The 26,756-nt window shown below is 43.0% G+C and overlaps 1 protein-coding gene across 3 annotated transcripts in view; it reads right to left on the bottom strand.

The window, feature by feature from the left end:
• Positions 1-6,996: 6,996 nt before the first annotated feature.
• The window catches only part of LOC111571797 (arginyl-tRNA--protein transferase 1), a 57,702-nt gene continuing 37,942 nt past the window's right edge, over positions 6,997-26,756 (bottom strand). For all 3 annotated transcript variants that reach the window (XM_023275154.3, XM_023275152.3, XM_023275153.3), the window contains 2 exons: positions 16,936-17,056; positions 6,997-8,936 (listed from right to left, as the gene is read on the bottom strand). In XM_023275154.3, the coding sequence (XP_023130922.1) occupies positions 8,758-8,936; positions 16,936-17,056 (300 nt within the window). In that variant the 3' untranslated portion in view covers positions 6,997-8,757. The remainder of the gene's footprint in view (positions 8,937-16,935; positions 17,057-26,756) is intronic.

The raw sequence follows: 26,756 nt of genomic DNA, 5'->3' as shown, positions 1-26,756 counted from the left end.
TCATTAAAAAACAATTGTTATTGGTGGAAAAATGGCTTATTAAGATATTATAGGTTATTAGGGGGACGACTGTACTTTTTATTGGTTAGATTTGAGGGCCAACAGCGTTTAGAGCATGAAATGAGGTGTGAGTAAAATAAGCAAGAGGCTGGGGATGAGGGGCATTTTGTGCAGACATAAAAAGTTAAGATACTTTATGCTTTTAAAGGTAATCATAGAAATTTGCATGAAAGTATTTAATGTACATAAAAACAGTTCCATATACTAAGGCAGCCATTATACAACCATTAGGTGGAATAGGAGGCGAAATGTTGTCAAAAGAAATCAGTTGTGCTGCTAAGACTTTTGGAGTTGCATTGCCTGTGTAGGCCATAAATATCTGGGTTTTTATAATCTTAATTATACAGACATTTTTCTGTTCGCCTCCTCGGACCAGCTCCCCCACCCCACCCAGACCCAGCAGGTTGCCGGGACGATGCCAAGCACTCCCCTCCACAACAACAGCAGCATTCAACAGGCGAAGATTTAGAGCTCTGCAAATATTGGCTGCGCTGGCTTTCACAAGCCAAGAAAAGGAGGGATTGAAGTTTAAAAAGTGGGGGTTGTGTTGGTTATGACTCTCACCTCTACCTGCTCTAAATTTCTGGAAAATATATTCCCCTATAAAGGAGCGCATACAGCAGACACAGCAGAGAGGGAAGTTTCTGCAGTGGAGCTAAATGAGACTGAGGCAAGAAGAAAGCACTCAGGAGAGAGTGAGTGAAAGAAAGATTTAGATTCCCCAGAAGAGACAGCACACATATTGAGAGGTGGGCCGACTCCCACCGCCGCCCGACAGCTTTACTCTATTCACACTGACACATTAGTATTCTAATGCCAGTGGGAATATGTATGACTGCCTCAGAGGGAAGGAGATACTCAGGTCTGTGCCAGAGGAAGAGGAGAAAAGACAATGAAGGGGAGAGAAGGAGGGGGTAACAGAAGAGAGACATTAATGTGGTAAAGAGCTGTGGGGAGAGAGAGATGCATCGGAGGGGTTTTATATGATGACAACGTTTATCTCCCTGCGGTCATCATCAGCGTCTCCATGACTACACAGCAGCTCTTAAAGAACTGAGGGCCTCTCTTCTCATGCCTGTGCACCCTGGTTAACCTTTATAGTCAGACAATGATTTGATAATGATGAATTACCCTGTAATTCGTTATTCTACTGTTAAGTCTCATGTGCTCACGAATGTAAAAATAGCCCACTGCAAATTTCAAAATAAAACCTCGCTGAGTGAGCATGCAAAAATATTACAAGCAAAATGTAAAAAGTAAGAGTCACTTTTTGGTGGAAATTGCCCTCTGTGACTGATAATATTATATATTACTTTTTTAAACGTTGTACTGCTGTGTCACTTTATAAGCAGCATTTAAACCACTTAATGTACAGTTATCAAGTATTTAAGGTCAAGAATTTTTGGATTTGCAATACATTTTGCTTTTCTCCACAAAACCTTTGCATTCCTTTCAATACATCTGAGTTCACGCAGAAGAAATTTTAATTACTTCACAATACTTTTACGATTCTCCTTTTTGAAAATACTTTTCCTTTGCAATATGCTTTACACTATTTCTGATCCATATGAACACTTGGTGTGTTGGTCCAGTTACAACACCCATTGCTCATTTATTGCTCATTACTTATTTTAAAAGGCTGCTGTTAATGAGCGCAGCTGTAATTCATTCAAGGTAAAGTGAACAGAAGTTAGATAACCTGCAGGGAAGAAGAAGAAACTCACTGGGAGTAACTGAATTACACACTATTAAAACCGGATAATAATGATAATACACATAAACACTCACACCACATTGCAGAATTTGTGAGCAATGTATCACGAATTGTCCCATGATTTGCACCTCATCCATATACAAGTACAAGTACCTCAAAATTGTACTTGTGTAAAGAATGTGAATAACTGCACTCAGATACAATCCATCACTGATGAAAATGTAGATATTCGCAGCGGAAAAACAATGTAAAACTCACATTAAGACACAGCAAATATCTGATTTACTGTTTGAGGTTCCTGCAGAAAAAAAAGCAGAAAAAAAGAGTGTAACTTTTAACCATTGAGCCTCACAAAGAAAGCCACCATCAATATAAATCAAATGTATTAAGAGGGCTTTATTTATGCTTCTGTTTGTCTCTTATGTCCTGATGAACTGCACATTACCGTCACACATGCAATGAATTTAAACTATTTTGCAAATAAATCAACAGAGCTTAAATAGTTTACACTCGGCGTCGGAATGCCTAAACATATGTACACAACAACCTGATGCTTGTGAATATTTTCACCATGTCCAACAGCGAGTGGGATCAACTCGAAGCCCCATGTCAAAATGCATTTTCTATGGTCCCTTAATAACTCAGGCTAATCACTTTAGCTTTGTCTCTGGGGGGACAATGTCTCCCCTCATGTCCTGTATCCTAGCAAGGGATCGAGGGAGCGGTCCGGTGACAGTGTGTTGAATTTGGGTGACAGGGCCCCAGTGGGAGTAGGCGCCCCCCTGGCCTTTAGATAATCCCCAGGAGAAAGGGCCTGCATTTAGGGTGCGATACGCTTAATCCGGGAGGGGGCCTTGTTCACAAAGGAGCCCGGCACTTCCTCTGCCTGGGAGCTTCCGCTGGTCTGGGGGGCCCGGCGTGGGTGCCAGTACAAACATGCGCCTATAATACACGACTGCATCACAATGGAACAAACAACACACATATACATGCAGCGGTGGACAGAGGAGTGAGCATGGGAGAGTATTTAAAAAAAACAAACAAAAAAAACATGGAAATTCGCACTGTCCTTATGGCGAGCCAATCCAAACAAGCAGCCCACGCAGCCGAGGGCCAACAAGAGTAAACACATAAAAACACACACATACTACATACTGTGGGCCGAGGCAGTGTTTACATTCTGCCCACGGGTACAATGAAACAAAGCTTGCGTGCAAATGTAGAAAGATTAACTCAGTGAAGGACCAAAAAGGAGGGACATCAAACAGCTCGCTGCCTACAGATAGTTTCAAATGTACAAACAGGAAGTCAGCCTCGTGTAATAACTCCTCCAGATAGAACACACTTTACTCATACACACAGGAGGAGTGATCATGGTGATGCTGGTGGATGCAGGGTACGCTTCAGCTCCATCCCCTGGCACCATCCGTGTTCCGACCATAAGGGAAAATGAACACTTAAAAAAAGATAAAATCTCTTCTTTTCCTAAACACATTTTCCCTTTTATTTACCACAAAAGCAAATAATACCTGCAAAAGCAGCATGTAACATTTAGAGGCATTTACGTAAACAGCTGAGGGATATTATTCCATATTTCTCTGACATGATTCCACACGCAAACCTTGGATTAGATGTTTGGAAAAAAGGGAAAACCTCAGGCACGGAGTCTCTTTTTCCTCATTTACAGACTTGCTTTTCCCCTTTCCATGCTATTTCATGCTGACACGTCCTCTTTCCTCTGTGGGTCCTGTGGCATTCTCATCCGGCGGCAGTACATGTGTGGAGCTGTGGCCGATAGCAACAAGTGGAGAGGAGGAGGGAAGTTTGATATGGAACAGAGAGGAGACACCAGAAACTTCTAATAAATGATTTATTCAACATTTAAAATGTGGTCGATGCTTACACAACTTTTAACGATTAACAACTAATTCTGGCTCTACAACTTTAATTGAACTTCAATTGCTTTCCTCTAAGCCCTTTTTTAACATCTTAACTTACATTTCAAGCTTTTTGCTCCAGTTAAGCTACTTTCAAAGTACATTTCAGCTGCTTTCCTCTGAAACTCTTGAGCTGACTCTTCAGCTGCTCTCAGTGCTGACAAAACAATTTGCAAAACAACTGCTTACAGGACTAAAAGTTTAATTTTAAAATGCCTCCAGCTATTAAACTTAATTAAACTCTTCTGTCCCTTTTACTGACATTCCAACTCCCATAAATCATCTCACATGCATGTATACCTTAAGACCTTTTAAATTTTCCTCAAAGCATGCAGCTTTTTTTAGTGTAAATGTTATCTTACTACAGAGTCACATTTTCTGCTTTTTGGAAGCCTCTGCGCTTTCCGGTATGAAACACCGCCCATTTGGCACCAACACAGTCTAAAATAAATCACGGAGATTATTTAAACCATCTCTGTGACTCAGGTCTGACCTATAGATAAAGCCTCCTCTCCAGGCCTCTTTATTCTTTAAATGCTGACCTTTGGCTGAGCAGTATTTCAGCAGCAGAGTGTGGTCACTGCAGAGCTCATATTTAATATGAATTATGAGCAGTGACACAATTATATATCAGAGTACAGTCCAAACCCTGCCATGCTGGGTCTTGCAGCATTATGGACTCATTATAAAGCACCCGACTGGTCCAGGCTGCTTGTTTTGACAGAGAGAGGTCCACCACAGCACTGGCACATGTCCTTATGTGTGCCGTCCACCAAGACTAAGTACTCGTGACAGTGCCAGGAGTGTGTGAGTGTCCGCCTGTGTGTGTGTGTGTGTGTGTGTGTGCATTAAGTCCGAGGGGAAGCATGCCTAATGTGGGAGAGAAACAGTGAATCCAACATGGCGACCAGCCAGCGTCAGTGTTCCCTTCTTGGAGAATTAGCCTGTCAATCCGTTTTAATTCCCGAGGACACAGGCTGCTCTTAAGCCCAGGTTGAGTTTAAACTGGAGAGACTGACTCTCGACACTGTTTTCTCAAGATTGGGTGCAGACAGGCAGGCTGGCTAAATGTGTGGCAGGTCAGGCCACACTAGAGAGCAGAGCTGCTGCACAAACACAAGTCTAGTACAAGGTTGAGCTGACACTTACCAGTCTGTGGTTACACTTTTCGCTCAGTTAGTTGCATGATTGCATGACTCTAGGAGAGAATCCAGAAGAACAGGAGAGTCACGCAGCTGAATGTGGTGTACACAACTTGGCTAACTAAGTAATACATGTATGTGTGCAGGAAGATTTAAAAAGCCCATTTACTGGGCACAGTCAATGTTGAGGTCATGGCGGTGGCATCATCATGTATGTTTAGTTTCACCTCCAAACTTGACATCATTGTTTTTTGTCTGCTGCCGATTTCACTCCACAACTTGATACCTTGTCCGCACTGTTCACAGACATAAAACTGGACTGGGGGATTCTAACCCAATACACTTTTTGTCCAATTCAGCGAATATCACCTCACGGTCGGCTGGTCATCTGCTGTGTGTGTGGCCTGAAAACAATCCGGTGTTGGTCCACAGCCCTGGCTCTGTAAATGGGAACCAAAGTGGTTCCAACTGATCCACACAACACTATCCCCGCTTGTCCTGTTCACGTTTGTGCTCGTGCACAGGACAGGGAAAAGAGAGTGACGGTATCTGTCACATACTAAATGTGCCAACTACCTAAATATCAATAGTCTTTGTCTAGACTCCCCCTATACTGGTGTCTGTAGTGTGAATTTCTGAGAACATGAACAACCAATAATATATAAGTCCCCCTTTTCCTTTGTCATGAATTATTTGCAGAGTCATTTTTTCATAAAAAATGAAATATGTTGTTTTACAGATGTTTACTAGTTCAGTGTATCTTTCTTCACTGTCTCTGTAGGTGTATTGTTGTGTATGAAATCACTGGATGCAATGTCCATCACCTCTCCTAGCACTGACTGTATATAGAGATGGACAAACCCTCTGTGATGTCACTTAGAGATTTCCCATTAGCAGTTTTGAAGGTCATTGTGCTGATTCCAGATGTTGCCAGTGCCTGACTCCTCCTAAATCCCAGCTAATCCAAAAATGAGAAAAGATGTCGACCATCCATGGAAACATCTACGGATGAACTGTCCTATGAAGGTACCCATCTTTCACTCACAGCAACTATATCTTTAATAATGCATAACTTTAGACATTTATATAATGTAAATGGGTGAGTGATACAACAATTCAACCCCTGTACAGTTGTCATGAAAAGGGAAATTAGCTATTGAGACTAAAACAGTTTTTTTTGTACCAGGTTCCAAACGTGTTTATTTCTGTTATAAAGATGGATGTTTAAATATGGAGGTCCATGGGGATTGACTTGCTCCAGTGGCCCATAGAGGAACAGCAATTTCGGCACCGTCTTCATCTTCGGCTCTGGAGGTTGCCACTTGGGCCGTGCACATAAAAACAATACATCACTACAATCAAGGTGGTCAGAAAAATTGCATGAAACTTTTAATCTCAAACTTTAATTTCAATTTTGCATGAATTATTAATACAAGTGGATTTCTCAGAAAAACAGGAGGATTGAGTCAGGTTGACTGTGTGCATGATATCTGTGTGTTCAGATTTCAGCCATTTGTGACTGTAAACAAGAATGAATAAGGGGTGCAAATTCTAAATTTCTTTAATCTATTTCTAACAATTGAGCATGAGAGGACACAGAGCTCTAGCAGGGAGCTTCACTTCTTCAATGGCACTGATGTCTCTGATGCCTAGTATGGTTTCTGATTAAAATCCAAGTCATATTAAAATACCAATTTATTAAAGAAGTAACATTAAGATGCCGAGCTGCTTCCATGACCATTGCATCTTGTATTGTTAAAAGCACATATGATATATCTGTGCTTTAAGAGCAGAAGCCTGGCCGCTAACAGGAGCTCAGCAGAGTCCTGCCCTGGCTGTGAGCTGGGCTGCTGTTGACACTCTGCTTGGGGGCAAGAAGCCATTCAAATCTGTGTTCTGCCAGCTCGTATATCTAACACATGTTATTTGTTCATATTCAGCAAGTCCAACTAAAGCACTTATCTCTGCATGTGTTTTGGAAGATATAAGCTTGCTACTGTATGTGTGAAAATTTACACCATTTGTGCCAGCAAAGGGACTCTTGACATATTATTTCCATGTTTCCAAAATCCTTCTGCCAGTGGAATCAGGGTTGTGCTGCTTAATTAGCACGCAAAGGAAAGTCAACAACTCCAAGCAGAGAGACTATACAACCCCTTTATTTGGTTTAACCAAAAATAACAGTGTCGATATTAAAAGAAAAGCACACAAAACTATAAATATAACAAAAATCATTGCAAACAATGGCTTCTTTGCTTCACAGAGACTCGAGTGAAAACAATGTTGTGGTATAATATGAGTCAGCTTGAACTGTGATGTAATGCAAGCAAGTGAAAGCCACCTTCAAAATCACTGTACATTCAGAAAAGACCATGCTCTTTAAGTGGCGATGCTGACATGAATCATAACCGTGTCAGTTAACAGGAGAGCTGTCTACTGTGTTCAAGACGCTCCTTTACAACATTAGCATGTATATGGTGTTTAATAATCTCAAAACCTGTGCATAAAGAAAAACAAAACTGGCACGTGCACATGATAAGAGCACAGAAAACAGTATGTGGAAGAGAAAAACAAAGCATTTCTGTTCTGCAAGCACACAGGACAGTGTATGCAGGAGGAGAAGCATACTTGCTTGAGTGTCACCATGCACTGGCAGCTTTGACACCTGCTCCGTCGAATTGACTTTAGAGAATTTGGAGATGGGGACGGTGACTGGTAGCTCCGCTCTTGATTGGAAATCCGAGTTGTAATGATTGTTGCTGACTCATTAATCAAATGCTGTGAAACACCAGCAGCACCACTGAACGGCTGCTTCAAGCTAAATTGAAATATTATAATTTAACATGCCAGTGCTGTTTTTCACCACTTCTAAAACACTAACCACGAAATGTAATTAATGTCAGTACTTAACATTCATCATGAAGGGGGTTGTCATAAATGTCATTCGGGATCCAATGCATACTCAGTGATTTATACAAACAGGTCACAGGGCAGTGAAGTAAAGTGATTAAATACATTTACTCAAGTACTGTAATTACGTCCAATTTTGGGGTACTTGTATTCTATATGAGTATTTTCTTTTTCTGATATTTTATATTTCTAATCCACTACAATTCAGAGGCAAATATTGTACTTTTTACAAAATATAACCAATAAAAAGGTATGACGTCTATTATTGCTGGAAAGTTCCAATGAAGATAAAACTTCATTAATCCTCAAAGGAATCGTACAGTTTCCCTAACAGAAAATATTAAAATCAACTTCATATTTTATTGATAACATTTTTGTAAGTTCAATTTAAATGCAGGATTGTTACCTGTATTTCTATACTGTGGTATTGTTTTTATTTAAACCAAAGATATGAGTTCCAAGTGCATTGGGAGGCTTTCTGCCTGCAGAAACACTCCTTTGCAAAATGGGTTTTTTACTCACAGATACTGTCTTCTGCAGTCATATCACGTGCACACCCCAATTTTTAGTATGCACAGGTTGTAGAACTAATTAAAACAACATATAGCTAAGCATACAGGATTAAAGATGGTGGAAAAAAAATCTAATGTATGGACGCAAGATATGAAAAAACATTCAGGGGAATTGTCCCTGTAGCAAGCCAGCGAAGGGATGCACAAAAAATAAACTAACGCTGCAGGATTCACTGACTAATAAAATCGAACTCATGAAATAAATGTGAATGAGGCCAATGGGTGAATGGCTACATACATACAGTAGATAGTAAATGGCTACTGCATTGTTCCAACATGTGTCGTGCACGTGGTGAGACTACAGGGAGAGACAGCAGAAAGCACTTTCATAGACAGTGAGGAGACACACAGATATATTTAAACAATAACAGACAGTGTGTATTTACGTATATTAAAAGGTGCAGTGGTGTGACGCTGCGCATTCAGGAGCGATAGAGCAAGATCCTTTCAGCACAGTCCTGACCAACCAAGCCGGCATACTGCTGCACCTCGGTCTCATCACTGGAGCCCTTGCGTTTGCGGGAGTAGGCTGCATAGGGCATGACAGTCCGTCTGTATAGCACCAGAGCTCGGCCCACATCCTTCAGCACCCGAGCATCTCCTAGACAAATACAGGCACATATGAGAATATAATAAGGACCAGTGTAGACACATCACGTACAATAAACAGTGTCCTTATTTTCCCTCGCTCATTTGAGTTAACCTTTGAGTGACTTGGCAGGGATACGCCATTATTCCGAGAAGCTGCTGGAGGAGCAGAAAGCATTTTCCCCCCTCAGATCTAATTCCCCCATGCCCTAAACCTGGAGTCACGGTGGTGCGTGAGCAGGCTAGTTAGTTGGCCTTGTTTACAGGGCCTTGCTCCCTGCTGCCTTGCCAAACTCAGCATCTCATTAGGTCCTGTGTCATACACTGCCAGCTCCCATCAGACCAGTAAAAACAGTGCTAATCTCAAAAGTGTGTGTGTGTTCAGAAGCTAAGAATGGTCCTCTGGAGAGTGGGACGGAAAAAAAGGGTGAAAAATGTTGACCCCCATTCTGACGCAAAAACCGCAGCCTCCAGGAGAGAGAGGCTGAGCCAAGCTGCCCACAGCTGGCGCCAGGAGGACATGCAAGGGGTAGCGCAGCAGGCAGCAAAAACAGAGCCAAGCTAATCCAAATATACTGTACACAGGTATTAATGCAAGTAGGTCTAAAAATCCATTGTGAGTACTCGGTGACTTTCTATTATAGAAAGCAGATAAAGATTCAAGCGAACTGTCAGCTGAGTAGATAGGGTGCATACTACAAGGACACAAATGTCTTGAGTAGTGAGTCTCTGGTTCTATTTCCAACTATCTGCATTCATGTCTCTCTCCACTACATGTTTTAAAAAGAAAATGAAGACTCCTTTACTTTTAGTCATCACTGGAACCTAACAATTTATTATATGTTTTATGAGACATAAAGGCAGAAATTCTGATAAAAAGCTAGATTTTTTGAACAGCGCTCTTAAGAAATATCACTGTGTCATATAAGCGGGTCAACTCTGCCTCAGCGCACTGTGCAGCAGTCTGTGATTTAGTGAGTTAGCCTGAGTAGCCTGGATGGGTTTTGTGTAGGCTACGAATCAGGACTTCAATTCTTCATCTGTAACAAAAAAGTGGTCACGTGGAGAGATCATTTTAGACAGGAGGATTATGTTCCCGGATGAGATGTGTGAGACTGATAAAAGGTTCGTTTATTGCAGTACACAGCGGAAGGTACATCTGTGGCAGCAGCTTCTGGTACTGGTGCCAGCAGGAGCAATGGGTACAGGATCTGTCAGAGATTTGACAAAAATACTAACTGTGCAATGTAAGTCTTCTACGTGTTTGCAAACTTCTAAATTAGCCAGCTCTCTGGTCACTCTAATGGCACTCCTAAATTGCTTTAATATAGTCCCTTAGCTAATCTTCTCCAAGCATTCTGCAGTTTGACTGATTGCATAATGCCTTTAATATAGGTGTATATGCTGCCATGTGAAATGCACATACCCTACATACTCTGTGCACAATATTTCATCCATTCAGCTCATCTTGTGTGAAGAAACTCTGATCTGGCCTATCTAAGGGAAAGAAGATGAAGATAAACTTCAGGCCAGGTGGCAGAGTGGAGAGGCCTCACTTGCCAGGCTCATGGCGACACATTAGTCAAACAGCAGCAAGTAAGATGTGGTATTAATGGAGCTCAGGGCTTCTCATTCACCACCAGCAGTCTCCCTAACAACATCCATGTGGCTAACAGCTGAGCTCTCAGGTGGTACTAATGATGTGAGTGCACATATTTTTGGCATTTCGCAAAAGATTCGCCATAGTTCTGCCAAATCCAGCCTAATCTCCCTAACAACTGAAAAACAAGACAGTACAGAGAAAAAATAGAAAACTTTTCTGCGTTGCTACAAACATCCTTTCTCTAAAAGCGTAGAACTCAAAGGCACCCCGACAGGACCTTGGATGTGATTGGATACGAGTGGATGTGATCAACTTGTTAAGGGCAATACACGAGGGCTGATCAAAAGGTTCTGATAAAGTTCTGCCGTTGCGATGTGCATCACTGCACAGGAAGACTACTTTAATGAGGATGGCAGCCAAACTTAAATGAGGTGCATTTTTTGATTTTTAAAAGCACATCTGAACTTTCTATTCACCACAGCTAACTGAGCCGTTATAATCAGTTAAAACGTTACTGGACTTCATTATCGTTGAAACAGACAAGGAGTAAATCAGAAGAGCAGAACCACAGGCAAAATTTGATATCCTACCAAAACAAAACACCTTTGTTTATGTAGATATGCAATAAGTGAGTGTCCCAACTATGTTCGTACTTGCACAGACACTACCAGAAAAGCAAGCCAAAGGAAAGACGAGAGCTGTGTATAAGCATGAAGCCCTGAGGCTCCTTAGCTCTCACACCCCTATCTCCATAAAGATATTTTCATACTTCAGCTACAGTTTTGAAACCACACTGTGGACTCATGTTTTATTTATTAGTCTCATTTCCCTGCTCAGTAATGCCCTAACCACCGTGTTTTCCCCCTTCTCAAAAAACTGCTGAGTCACATAATTGAAGAATGGTTGAGATAAACTTTTAAATGAGGAAAATCAGCAGTATGTTAAAATCTCACCGTGTGGGGGAAATAGATTTTAAAAGATGTAAACATGTTATGTAACTTCCACAACATTTTGGTGCATGAAGAATTAATGTGTCTTGATGGGATGAAAGTGAAAATATTTAAACGTCTGATGCTTCCTAACTTAATCTTCCTTCAGGCCTTTGGACTATGTGTCTCCTTATGTTCTACATCAGGGTGACAGCCCACTTACACAAGTTACGCAGAGTTACACTTGTGCAACACTGTCGCCTTGTGAAGATATTAAGGAGTGAACGTTTTACAGAACACAGTGGACAGTACCATGGAGCTTTAAGACGGTCTATTAACTGCAGCAGTAATACTGAGCAGAGGCCTCATCTTTCTCTCTTACTCAACACAATCCAAACATCCGCTCCTCACATAAACAACTTTCCTTTTCTTCTTCATTCAGTTCAGTGCCTCTTCTCATTTTGAGTAGCTCCAGACCCTGTTTCTGTCAGGTCCACCGGACGTTCAGTGACATGCCGCTCTGAGGTCACAGCTCCTTCGGGTTGGAGTTCAAGGGTCAGGGGGAAGAGGAGTAGTGAGGGTCGGTCTGGGAGTGAGAGGGTCAGCGCTAAGGCTACGGGCCTTAACACCTCGCCACGTTCCGCTCTCTCTTCCCATCCATCTCAAAATTTCAAAACACATGCTTAACACCGGATGCTGGTCAAAGGCAGGCCATCAGGTTATGACCACATCCTGTGACCCAATGTAACAAATCCAAAACAGGGCTTCAGTTTGAAAAGAGAAAGGCCAAAATGGCATTGTAGCATGTGAGAAGACTTCTCTTTGACTGGAAGACCTGGGTTCAAGCCCTTGTGCTGAAGTGAGACCTTGAATCTTTGTAGCTGACTGTGAATTCTGACCTCCAAAGTAAAGAAAGTAACAAAAGATTTTCCTTTAGTTAAAAGGATATTATCATTATTATTGTTATTAAAATGAGGGAAACATTCTTCAGTAGTGAAAGTGAGATCCGGAAAAAAACGTTCTTCCTGCATTATAACACAGAAGACAGAGAAACGCAATCTCTGCTCTCTTCTGAATGGGAACATTAGCATCTGTCTAGGCTGAGGAGCAGAAAGCCTAGTGAAGAACAAGTGAAGAGTGGCTCTGACAGTGAGACAAGATATGAAAGTGTATAATGTAAAAGCTAGAAATAAAGTGTAGAAGGCTAGAGGCTGGGCGAATGCTTTCAGAGTAGTTCTGTATCTTGGACCAACTTTGCTGGGCTAAAAGCACAGATAGTGGGGAACTGAGTCACTCAGTGAATGCGTGTGTCAGAGACGTAATAAAATCAAGAGAACAAGAAAACAGAGATATCAGATCACATTTTGTGCACTACAAATCCATGTAAGTGTGTGTAAGCAATACAGATTCAAGTACGTGTGGGTTGGCGCCTGCCAGACGCACTTAAGGTCCAGGGGGTGAGTACTTGGGTCACACATTTTTACAAATGTTTATACTGCTCAGCGGCCAATGCCCCTACTTCTCTCTCTGTCAAGCAAACACTGATTATAAGTGTGTGAGAGATACTACATATGTGGTGCGCACAGTGCATGTGTCTGTATGAGTGTGCACACAAGTCATGTACATTTGTGAGAAGCCGCAACGAGACCCTAGAGCCCTCCACATTTCAGCAACCGGCATGTAATCAATGTAAGTCTGTTGTGGAGTGAGGAGCGTAAACTTTAGATTAGCTGTCTTTACACACCTCATTAGGACAGCAGTGTAACCGGGTCACCCTTGCAGTTTCAGTGCTCACTGAGCACACTAGCTCTCAGTGATCTTGGCTGAGGCTTGGAGCTTGAGGTAGGACCTTACAAAAAGACAGAGTTGTCTTGCTAAAAGTCTTTGTAAAAATGTGTATTTGTTATTTTTTTTTCTTTTTTATATTTTGACCAAGAACTTTTGCTCTCAGGTTCAAGAATGGAAAGATATATTGTCATATTGTGACATGACTGGAGATTGTACTACATGTGTAACTGTTGTTTTGGTAAGACTTGATTTTGACAGTTCATCAATGACTCTCCAAGATATGGAAAATAATAATTCATTCAATAAGCTGCTACCACAACTTAAAGAACATTTCATTTTAAGATCAATAAACAAATAAACCATCTTTTCAATGCTAGTAACAGATTCTGGCCTGTTTCAAGAGTTGTTTAAAAAGATTTAAAACTAATCATATCCTCTGCCATGTTTTTTTTACATACAATAACATAAAACTGACAGATAAGGTGAATAATATTGTTCATCTTGCTATAGTGTGTACATTACTTCCATCAGCACTTCCCACCTGAACATTGCTGCAGACCAAGTACACCCCCCATGGCAACTTTATTCCTCGACAGCAGTGGCCTCCCCCAGCAGAACAATATGCCCTGCCACACCACAAAAACAGTTCAGGAACACCACAAAAAGCCTAAAGCGCTGACCTGACCTCCAAACCTCCAGGTCCTAATCCAATTGAGCATCCAGGAGTACACTGAAACAAGTCCAATCCACAGAGGTCCCACCCCATAAACTACAGGACCCAAAGGATATACTGCCAGTGTCCAAGAGCCAGAAATGACAAGACACCTCCAGATGTTCTGTGTTCATACCCCGATACCCCCAACTACACTGACACAACTGATTCAATGTGTGTCCACTGCAGCTCAGTTAATTAAACTGCAAAGGATAGTCAGTTCCTAAAAGACACATGTGAGACTCCCACATCATCGCATACAGCCAAGACTTCCCCAAGACCTTAAACCAAATATCAACATGTCTTTACTTAGGCCAAAAACAAGCCACACATTAGCAAACTGCAAATTAGGACTCGGCCGCAGACCCTGACAGTGTGCCATGCTACTACACTGACAGTGACACAGGGCATGGCAGGCTGACCTGGTGACTGGCTGACCACTGGCTGTTTTTCTGGAGAAGACAGAAACCTCCATACGACCATTAGTCCGGCACAGACCCTCTTTATTCGCAGTTTAACCGCATACCTTGGCAACAGACCTGAAAGCAACCATCAAGACAGCTAGTTCTGAAATGTAATGACACTGCGTTTGGACAGCTAGGCCTGAAATAATGCCCAGCCCTGTCCAAGATCAACAGTCCATTCAGGAATGGAGGTACCACAAGAACCACAGACACAAATATACACTGGCCACAGTGAAAATTGCCAACTGCTAGACCTCTATTTTGTCCTCAGTAATTTGTGCCTACTCAGGGATTAGTGGCAAGATTGACAAGAAAAGGTCAGACCTACCACTGGATAAGCTGTTAATGAAAGTGTTGTAAATGAGCAGCCAACTAATGGCCTTTAAAATGCCCTTATTTCTCATGGGTGTGGCGCTTTCACCAACACTTATTTTAATGACTAAAGTAAATTAGCAATGAGTGAACTCAATGCACACAAACTTCATCTCGTCACACAGTCTGACTCCTGATATAGGGGACAGAGGAAGAAGGCATGTGGGCACTATGCTCTGAGCAGGAGAACAGTTTTCCTTTGAAGTTTATCATTTACGTTGGTTTTCACCTCTCTGCATGGCACCAAGCCCAAGAATGACCTCACTACAACAAAGCCTTACTTTTGTCTCTCCACATCCATATATTCCTGCTTCCTCCTCCACATCAATCCATCTTCTATTTTACTGTCCTTCTCTCTTTTCTGGTGCCAGCATACAGTCATTTCATTTCCCTTTGCCATAAAATCATTTTTATCGCATGTCCCCTGTCTCTTCCTCCATCTATTCTTGTATTCCTGCCTCTCGTACCCCTGATGCATCAGTCCTGGTCTGTTTGACAATCAAATTCTTGTCCTCTCATATATCCAATTACTGTTGATCAGTGGCTCTTTCCTGTCTGGTGCCTGTTTGGTGATGCAGATTAATGAGGAAGAGTGAACCGGAGATGGCTGGCCTCTGTACACTCAACAACTCAGATTATGTACGGATGTTTGGATACGTGCACAACTTTCGCACATGCCAACAATCGTTAGTCATTTCTAATAACGTTTTTTGCAATACAGTGTACAGTAAACATTATTTTAGATTGGTGTGTTTACCTTTCAAAGCTAAGCAGTATACCCACTGGACTGTGTCAGTCTGAATGAAATGTTCACAGACATATCGACCCATCACAGGAGAGTGAACAGAGGCAGACTTAAAAAAGAATAAGATGTCAAAATGTATTAGTCCTTCTGGCTATGCACCTCAAATCATTCAAAAATCTTTTTTCAAAACTTCCAAACTCATATATTAAACCCTTTCAAATTCTTATTAAACAATCCGGTCCTCATCTCTTATTCCGCCATTTCCGCAGTGGGCGTCTGACAGTCTACCTAGTGTGTGCAGTTTATTACCAACGATATCACTATTCACTTAAAGACAACAAGATTCTACCATAATGACAAAGTTGGCTCTACTCTAGCCATGCTAAAGGATTGTGGGAAGAGAAGGGCCCCTTTTTAGCCCTGTTCAGCAATTGTGCACTGCTTTGAAGAAAACCCACAGTTTTCAATACAACATCACAGTGAAACCTGATCAGATGTTAACACAAAGTTCATGGGTTCATTCGTAAAAGTATGTACAAGAAAAACTGAAAAACCGAAGACCAAGCTTGCAGTAGCAGGTCAGTATGCTTGTAATGTTAGAAATGCATGTAAATCTATGGAAAAAAATGCCATTCTCTCCAGTTTCAGACACCAAATGCCTTAACCATCCAAACCTTAAAGTCCACCTATGGGTTTGAAAGACACGATATCTTAAAAATAAGTCATCAAAATTATCATAGCCAGAAACTGTAAAAAGGGAAAGAATTGAGAAATTTCCAACTGTCAGATGGTCTTCAAACTAAAAACTGTAATATTTCATCAAAATCACTGCACCAAAAATAAACTGTTTGCACGAGATCCTGGAACGAACTGAAGATTCTGCTCTCCTCAGAGCAACTGAGAAACCATGGGTGACTGATATGACAAATATTCAGTGACTTTTCATGTAAACTGCAGGCTGTGTTTACAGAGAGCAGAGAGATGAAGAAAAGACAGACTGAGAGGAAAATAAAACATACTTGAAAACATACTAGCAAGTTGTCAGTAGAGTGAAATATCTTTCTAGAATTAATGTGCAGAGTAGTGCGAAAAATGCCTAGTTTATAGAACTTGTAAAAATATAAGTAGTAAAACATGTATGGTATGTAGAATCACCACTTTTTCCCAATATTAGTAACACCTGTGGGTGCTCGGAAGAATGCTGTACATTTCTGAGCTCTCGCTACATGTAGCCGTGGATGTGCCATTTCCATAGAGGTGTTGGACTTTATATTGCGGTTAACAATAAGTCCAGAGTGACAAACAATGTGACAGGAACAAAAAACGCCCTGACACTGCTTAAGGGTTCACAGGGTTAAACAAGCGGGATAATAGTGGAGTTGGAGCGTCTTTGTTGTACCTGCATCAGGATCCTGGTTGAAGCGAGCATAGCGAGAGTTCTCAAGGTGGGGTAGGCATCGCTCTATCGGTACCCAGATGTAGGTTTCTGGGCACAGGAGGTCTGAAGGCCGGTACTGCCCCTGGGGAATAACAGAGACAGAAAGAGAAAAGGTTAGCAATGCTAAACAATTTGTGTTTTATCCAGCGTAAATGCCAAACATTTATCAACAATTCCAGCTTCCTAAATGGTGAAGAATTTCCTGCTATTTCAATATATTGCCACAAATTAAACTTTGTCACAAGTTTTCTGACATTTTATCAACTAAGGAACTAACCTAAAAACTTTGCTATTTCGTGCAACCATAGTAACACCATTTCCACACTTTACTTTTTGACCGTTTCAAGTCAACAGCTTGACAAGTTGTAAACTGAACCCTGGGGTCAGGATGAGGGTTGAGACCTGGATCAAACTCTGTTAAGGTTCTTTGTTTGAGCTGTGCTTCTCTGTGTCAGGAGTGTTGCATTGTCTGCAGTGCCGAGCAGGAAATGTAAACACACCAGCATATTGTAGTGTATGCTTGTGAAATGGGTGCAAGTCTGTATTTGACCTAACATTTTGGATGGAAAGTAAACCAAGCTGAACAAAAACAGCTGCAAGGCACAGGAAAAAAAAGAACGAGTAAGAGGTTGAATGAACAAAAAGGGAGAGGAGGAGTAGGAGCCTCCATTATCAAGGATCTGTGTTCTATCACACAACTCCAAACAAATACAAACTGCTGAGAAGGCTCTGTAAACAAGCAGGCGCCTGCAACAGGCTCGCTGCACTGCTTCAACACACACACACACACACACACACACACACACACCAATATTTGTAGTTTATATGACATTAAACTGTAGGACAAAGACTCAAGCATTTATGGAACACCCTTTATATACACAGCTGAGGTCAGAAAGTGCCGAATGATTAAGCTTAGAACAGAAAAACACAGTTGTCGTAAAGAACTCAAAATAAGCAAGACAAAGGAAATACCATCCCTGGAAAATATTGTTATACAAGCTCTCTGACCACAACCCGTCCGTCAGTGGGCCTATATGGAAAATATGCTGCCTGTTTTCACATGCAGAACTAGATGCCATGCATATGGACTTTGCTCATTCACAGCTTGAAAAATAAAAAACAGAGGAATTTGTGGAATACACTGATTGGTAGAGGTGGCATGCTCATCTGCAGCTGTGTCTGGCACACAATATCTAAAGCAGCTAAAAAAGAAAGCACTAAATATATACACTCATGCAAAAAATGTAAAAGCCAACCCTAACGTACAGACAGCAAATAGAAAAAGGAATTCAGAATGAAGCAAAAGATGCATGCTTTAAGTGCTTCTGCTAACAGATGGACAGCGGCGGAATGCTATGCATCCGTAGCTGCAATGGACACAGAAGCTCATCGGATGCTGCCTCCTACAACTGTCAGCACAATTAGCTTGACACTCTCACACTCTACCTCACCTCTATAGACTCCTTCAACACGGCATTGAGACACACCTCTACATGCAGAAGACACACCTGCCTGGCAGTAGAAACACAGAGAGACACACATGCTTCCTGCTACAGGCTTCTGCTCCCTGACACCTCAACTCAACCTGAAAGCGTAGAAGGACGAAAGAAACGAAGCAGAAACAGACGTTTAAAAGAGAAAAAGTTGGATCGAAGAATGAAAACACAAGGACGGGCCAATGGATTATTATTCAGTGCACAAAAGGAGTTGAGTTTTTGTGTCTGCACCTTGTATTTGTAATAGAAATAAAGTGGATTCCTGATTTCTGCAAGCCTGTATTTTGTGTTTACATTTCAGAATGATATACGCAGCCCTGAGCTGTAAAGTTTCAGACAGCAAGACCTAGCTAACCAAAATGAGACACAGAGTCTGGTCATGGCACAGGCACAATTCCTCAATTCCCCCCCTGAAAAGGAGAAAGGATGAAAAGTATGAGAGGACACAGCTATTAGTGGTCTGGACAGAGGAGAGAGAAACGAAGAAAGAAGAAAAAGAAAAGCTTGGTTTGCCACCACTTATCTGTCAACTTATTCTCCGCCTCACTGACCACTGCATTGTCCGTCTCCCCTCCCCCGTCAATCAATAACCCCACTGACCTCATCAACCACTACAATCATACTCTCTCTTCCTGTCTTGATCAGCTTGCTCCCCTCAAATCCAAATTAGTTACTTTCTCCCACTCTGCTCCATGGTACACCCCTGAACTCCACCTCATGAAAGCCCATAAACGACAGCTAGAACGTCTTGTCAAGAAAACAAACCTGACAGTTCACCGCCAAGCCTACTCCGACTTCCTCCAACAATACAAAGACGCCCTGAAATCTGCACGGTCCACTTTCTACTCTGACCTGATCAATACCAGCTCCAACAACCCCAAATCCCTCTTCTCAACTGTCAATAAACTCCTTGCCCCCCCGGACACAGTCTCAAACTCGTTCACCACTGACAAATGCAACCTATTCCTCTCTTTTTTTCATAACAAAATCATCTCCATCCACAGCAGCCTTGTCACCTCTCCCACTTCACTTGATCCCCCCTCTCCTCCACCAAACCCTCTGAACTTTCCCCCCCTGGCCCACTTCTCGCCCGTTTCCCCCCTGGACCTGCCCAAATTCATCACTGGAACTAAAAACTCCACATCCTGCCTGGACCCCATCCCCACTGCCCTCCTCAAAAACTGCCTCCCTGTTATCGCCCCCCTCATCTCTAACATCATCAACACTTCCCTCAGTACTGGCTGTGTCCCCTCACCCCTCAAGCTCGCCTCTGTCTCCCCCATCCTCAAAAAACCTGGTTTGGATCCAACCTCCCCTCACAACTTCCGGCCCATCTCCAATCTCCCCTTCATATCCAAAACATTAGAACGTGTCGTCGCTGCCCAGTTGAAAACTCACCTCACCTCCAACAACCTGTATGAAACCTTTCAATCCGGATTCCGCTCTCATCACAGCACTGAAACTGCTCTCCTCAAGGTCACCAATGATCTCCTCCTCTCCTCAGACTCTGGACAAGTCACCATCCTCATTCTTCTCGACCTCTCTGCAGCATTTGACACAATCAATCACTCCATCCTCCTGTCCCGCCTTCAATCCTCCATTAACATCACCGGCACCGCCCTCACCTGGTTCACATCATATCTCACTAATCGACAACAATTCATCAAGGTCAACAACTGCACATCACCCACCGCCCCCCTGTCCCATGGTGTCCCTCAAGGATCAGTACTTGGCCCCCTCCTCTTTATCCTGTACCTCCTCCCCCTCGGCAACATCATCCGCCGCCACAACCTACACTTCCATTGCTACGCCGACGATATCCAACTCTACATCTCCACCAACACCACCGCCACCACCACCCTCCCCTCTCTCTCCAGCTGCCTGGCCGACATTAAATCCTGGATGAGGAAAAATTTTCTCCTGCTAAACTGTGACAAGACTGATCTCATCCTTATCGGACCTAAATCACTCACACCATTTCCCCACCCCCCCATTACCATTGATAACACCACCCTATCTCCTTCTGCTCACATCCGCAACCTCGGTGTGATATTTGACAGCAACCTCACTTTTGAACCCCACATTAATCAGATCACCAAAACTGCCTATTTCCATCTCCGCAACGTCGCCCGTCTCCGCCCCTTCCTCTCCTTCTCAGCCGCTGAAACCCTCATTCATGCCTTCGTCACTTCCCGCCTTGACTACTGCAATAGCGTTCTCTTCGGCTCCACCTCCAAAGTTCTCAATAAACTTCAATTCATTCAAAACTCTGCTGCCCGACTCCTCACCCGAACCTGTTCTCACGACCATATCACACCCGTCCTGCGGAACCTCCATTGGCTCCCCATTTCACACCGCATCCAGTACAAACTGCTTCTCCTCACCTTCAAGTCCATCCATAATCTAGCCCCCTCTTACCTTACCGATTTGCTCCTCCCCTACACCCCCCCCAGGAATCTCCGTTCCTCCCACACAAACCTCCTTTCCATCCCGCACAGGACCAGCCGGCGACATTGGGGGGACAGAGCCTTCGCCATTGCCGCCCCCACACTCTGGAACTCACTCCCCCATGCCCTCCGTGACTGCACCAACCTCACCACATTTAAATCCCTTTTAAAGACTCACCTTTTTAGATCTGCTTTCCTTAAGTGATTCTGTATTTTATCTTGAACTTGTTTACTATCTACTGATTTTAATTATCTGTTTTGTTCTATCTTATTGTATTTTATGTACAGCGTCTTTGAGCTTTTGGAAAAGCGCTTTATAAATAAAATTTATTATTATTATTATTAACTTCTTTTATTTATTGGATTGAATGTGAAGACTGAGCTCGCCACTGACTTTCTTTATCTTCCCACTTATTTTTGCTTCCACAGGTTGGCTTGAAAGCCCTGTAATTCACAGCTACCCCTGCAGCTTCCTTGGCTCAGTCTCAGCTTTGCGTTTTCTGCTTCTGCGTCAGCTCGCTCACAATATCCATCTCTTTATCTAGCAGTTACTCATACCAGCAGAGAATGCAGTAATGGTTTCCTGAAACTTAGATTCTTGAGAGGGAGAAGAGTGACTGTGGAGTACAACAGCCAATCTAATAGCTGGAACTTAAATGGTGTATTACTACAAATCTATGCTCCTGAGTGGCTGTTAGCTCAGCAAGTGGCGTAAAGAGGCCACAGGAAGGGACGGCGAGACTCTGTAAATTGCCAGAAAGCCATGTGATAAGATTTGTGTGTGTGTATAGATGTATGTTTTTTGCTTGACAGATGCCTGTGGTGGCCCAGAATAAGGCTTGTCAGACGAAGAAAATCTTTTTTTTTTTTTTTTGGTTGGTCCTCCTGTCTTCAGAGGCCCTGTTACTCCCTTTATAACTGCTTAAATTCTCCCACACAAACCAATCCGTCACCATCCCTCCATCCTTCGCTCCTCTCCGTGCTCAGGCGGATATGGAGGTGATGCCGATGACTGACAATCTCTGAAAGGCTCACTTAGAGACACAGAAAGAGAGATGGAGGATACAAAGAAAACTAGTGTGGAAAAAGGAAAACATGTACAAACTTCAGTGGATAGACTTGGCTGCCATCAGAGGTGTGAGAAATGAGCAGGAGGGAGATGGGGAGTGGTGAGAGAAAATTAGGTGCAGATGAGCAAAGGGATGGTATTTAACGTCACTGAGACATGGACTGAGGCGAGCTGATGGAAGTGATAGGAGCAGTCTGAGTGCCAGGATGGAGGGGCCCCGCACTGAGAGAGAGGATGCTTGTAGCCAAGGATGAAGAAGGAGGGCTTGGAAAGAGATATGGGGGGAATCGAGATGAGCGAAAACAGACAGATGAGTGGAGAAATTTAGAGCTGCATTCAACAGTAGTCACATAAACAGGAAGAACTAACAAAATGAAGACTGAACATTTACAAGTGAGAGAAGGCTCTCAGTCATTTTAATCTGTTATTATGCAGCGTGCTTGTTAATGAATGTGCAGGGGTCACTGTTTATAGGAAAGCAATCTGCTACAGTGCACGTTTCCCAATGAACTGAACTTTAACAAGGCAGAGAGGAAAATTACTCAACCTCATTTGAATAACAAGCTGCCCCAGTGTAAACAATTACACAGCCTCAATCATCGAAGCTAAATAAACACATATCTCCGCAGGGCTTGACTTAGAGTTACACAATACATTGCGGATCTATTATCACTCTAAGACCCTCAGTGACACGGCATCACTCATTCTTTTCAGGCCACACAGACTTTACATACATACAGATAGCAGAAGCCCTGCTGTCAGAGTGAACTTTATTACCAACTCAGCAAATCAAACAGTAACTGTCACCTTGTTCCTCTCCTTTTTTTGCAACCTTTCCCCCGTTTCTGTCTTAGTTTCTCACACACCTCAAGATAGGCAGCAAAGCCCCAGGCCCATACCTATGATTTATATGAAAAGCAATTAATCAGACCCATAAATGGAGTGCTTCACTGCAGCCAAGGAATCCTCATGAAAATCTACACCTCCTTTGCCTTCTGTTTCTTTTCTTCCTCCCTGTCTGACAAGGAAGCAGACAAATGCATTTGCTGTGTGCAGAGTAGAGACAACTTTTATCAAACAAAGAAGTCTCCTTTATATCCCCAGGTTGTCAAAAATGTAAAACACTCGTTTCATTAAGCAAAACACACTGACAACACTCAAATTCTGACTGAGTATAGCTCATTAAAGTTTTAACATTTAGCTGCTGTAATAGAAAAAAAACATCAGTCCAGTCTGTCTCACAACACATCCACTGGAGCACATGAAGTGAGGTGTTTTATGCTTGAGGAAACAGTAAAGTGGGTTTGCGTGGAATATTACTCCCAATATAATAAAATGCACCAATCTGCTCACATGCTAAGGTATTATCACATGCTGCACTGGAGAGAAACTTTCTGAGGATGAGATCACGCGCTGCTTTGCAGTCGCACAGCAGTGTCATGGTTCAAAGCGATCCTCTTTCAGGTCTGCCACACCAAAAGGCAGGAGGTGGACTTAGTGTCCTAGTAAGAGGGTTTCCCTGCCTCCATCTGCATTACTTTACACCCACATCTGCTGCTGATTTCCTGCTCATATCTCCATTTGAGTTTTAATGCACCCTGGCCCGGCTGAGGTATCACTGTATGTTTGTGTGTGCACAAGCCAGGCACTGTGCAGCGTGTGTCTTAATGCATTTTCAATGAGTCTATTCTCATGAACGCTATCAGTACAGCTAAAAGACAGAGCATTAAGTTATATGGTAATCTACTGGTCAACAGATAACACCTACCTCAGCATGAGATAGAGTGGTTCCAAGAGTGTGATGTAAGGGTGGTCACAGAATAGATGAGGTCACTAATGTTGGACCTTGCTCTGTTTGGCTCTGGCAAAAGACACATTATCCAAAAATAACATGCAATACAAAAAGGAGTCTGTTTTATATAATATAGTATGTCAAGCATGAACACAATAGTGAATGGGATATTATGTCTGGATTACATATTGGTCAAGCACTCTCAGAAAGAAATGGACAACTGACCCAAACAGACAAATACGGTCACAACATGTCACATTTGTGGTCTCGTCGCAGCATTTTATTCAGCTGGCTGACACCCAGAAAAAGCCTGAATTTGGAGGGTATACAAAGAGACCTAGTGTGACCCAGAGCCAGGCAGACCTAACTTAGGTTGGCCCGGGCCAGCACTCTGACCCAGGGTCACACTCAGGCAGCCTTTGCCAAAAACCAATAAACACAGGCCCTGATCCCTACATCCATACTCTCTCCCAAACATATAGCTCTCACAATACATCCCCTTTATCGTCTTCAGTCTGTTGACACACATACATTCTGCCCAGACAAGGGGGCATGGCCAGGGGGCCTCTGGCTGCTGATGGACACATGTAAACAGCGCAGCTCACAGAAACACACATGCAGCTAGACAAATTCCCCTAAAGCAGGCTGGACCAACAGCATCACTGAAAGACAAGTCCAAACAAGCTCAGAATCGTGGCCCATACAGGCAGACTTTCAGCACAGTCTGTGACAACATGCACATACGCATATGTGTGTGTATATATCTGCGTATTGAGGTCTGTGTGTGAGGGCTCTGAACACGTCTGGAGTCTGCGTTTGGGGAGATTTACGCTAACTGCTGCTGTTTAAACACTCGGGGCCCGCCAAGGCCTTTTCACCCTACTCAACACATTACCACAGGACGACCTTCAAATAAGCATCCAGGCTGGTAAGTCTCCCTCTTGGGCCCCAAGACAACCCCCACTATCCCTTCCACCCACCCTACTCTGTCCCAGCACTCCCTCACTGGGCTATGCGTCACGGCTCCACGGATGACAGGTTAATGAGGAGAAAATATTTTTACAGGATCACATTTCGACGAAGCCCCAGAGAACCAATGGCAGCGCTTTTATGGGCATCAGCTCACAGACTGGGCACTTTTATCTCTTTATCTCCTCTGGTCTTTATGGGCAGGCGAGCTGTTATGCCTGTCTGACACAGATCACAGATTACTGAGTAGCAGTCAAAGCCGCAGCCCCTAATCTTGGTCTTAAAACCCCACCTCAGACTTCTAACTGCAAGACCAAACCCAAGACCTCCACCCACACTTGAAGTTTACACATCTAGCTGCCTTTATGAGAGCAGCTCATTCCATCCAGTAGTGCTTATCAAAGATCTGAATGCATTCCCTTGCCAAGAAGAAACCAGGCGTTTCAGACAAAGTGGCGCAGCTGCAGCAGGTTTGAAAATAAATAGTGGAGAAGTTAATGGCAAGGCAAACACCACAGGCTGGCAGCTAGAGGGCTCTGGATCCGCTCAGCATGACACCATCTCTAAACTCTCATTTTTGCCCTTGTGACTTTCACACCTCCCCGTTGTTCATACTCTCCTTCCCCCAACTCTGTCCTTCCACCAGCAGTACGACTGAATCGCCTGACCTGACCTCTTGAACTCTGCTCCCTCAGACCCTCACCCTGTCAGCGCTCCTCCTGGGGGGTGCCAAGCAGTGGCTGCCCTCAGACCATGTTGTAACCTGTTAATGATTTGTTAAAAACACAACTGTGGCAAGGCAGAAGGGAGGGGGGAGAGATGATGAGGTATGAAAGAGAAGAAAAATTATCAAAAACTTTAAACAAATGTTTCTGCTGAGAGGTGCACTGTTGGTGGTCTCCTTTCGAGTTAAATCAAACAACGCTGTTTCTGTCAGAAAGGCTCCAATTTAAGACGGGGGGAGGGGAGAGCTGAAAGGCAGCAACAAGGGTTATGCTTTAGCTTATAAATTTCACAGAGAGGGTGAAAATGGGCCTGGTTGGATTGATCTTATTTTGATGGGCACAGGTTTTCAACGTGAGGATTGCTGGAAGGTAGTGCTACTGGCATAGCAGAATGAATACCTCCTACAAACCGAAAGTATATCGCTTCATTTCAGGAAAAGAACACACTCCAAGGAGAAAGAGATAAAAATAAAACTATTACAGAACACACATGAAAAAGGCCATTGTATGTTGCATTGCACTGGCCACCATACCTTTACACCATGTCTGTATGAGCCATCGTGACTTACTACATCAAGTGTGCAGATTACAAGTACAGAAATGGGCTCTTAACTACAGCAAAAATAGATATTACTCCTGCCTGTAATAACATTAAATGAACAAATATGCATTGTTGTGTTTTTATCTCTGAATTGAATCAGTTGAAAGTTTCTTCGGTCTGATCCCTTCCCTCTCTATCAATCTTTCATCCCAACCAGCATGGTGGCTGGGTTTCTTGAACAGTTGCTGAAAGAAGAATGGAAACAAAAAGAGGGAAAGAAAGAGAAGAAGGGGGGGTGGCTGTACTGTGCCTGGACCTGTAGCATGTGAATCGCAGACAGTTGCACATAAACACTGCTGTTCACTGCAAACCTTTTCAATATAACTCAACGAAATCTACCAAAGCAGGACAATGTTTATGCCAGGAGCACAACAATAATAAACAAAAATACATAAGAAAGCAATGCCCTCATGAACAAATCCATTGGTTCCCAAAAACAAAGCTGTGTACTGTAGCATGATACATGGGGATGAGGGTCTGTGCGAAAATAACCCACCTCGAGATGCCTCAAATTCACTCACTGTCACTCTTAATCTGCCCAGACGTTAAACAAGTGACACAGAGAATGTGAGGTCACACACGTACACATAACACGCTGTCTGATTGGGCCCCTTGAGTGAAAATAACATGCATGCAGAGTCCTGATAGCAGTGGCTTGGAGCCTTTTAGCATGTCATAAC

This window comes from Amphiprion ocellaris, chromosome 16 (genome assembly GCF_022539595.1).
Source record: "Amphiprion ocellaris isolate individual 3 ecotype Okinawa chromosome 16, ASM2253959v1, whole genome shotgun sequence".
Taxonomy (NCBI): Eukaryota; Metazoa; Chordata; class Actinopteri; family Pomacentridae; genus Amphiprion; species Amphiprion ocellaris.
Note: the sequence above shows the minus strand (reverse complement) of the source record. Positions and strands in the feature narration are given on the sequence as shown.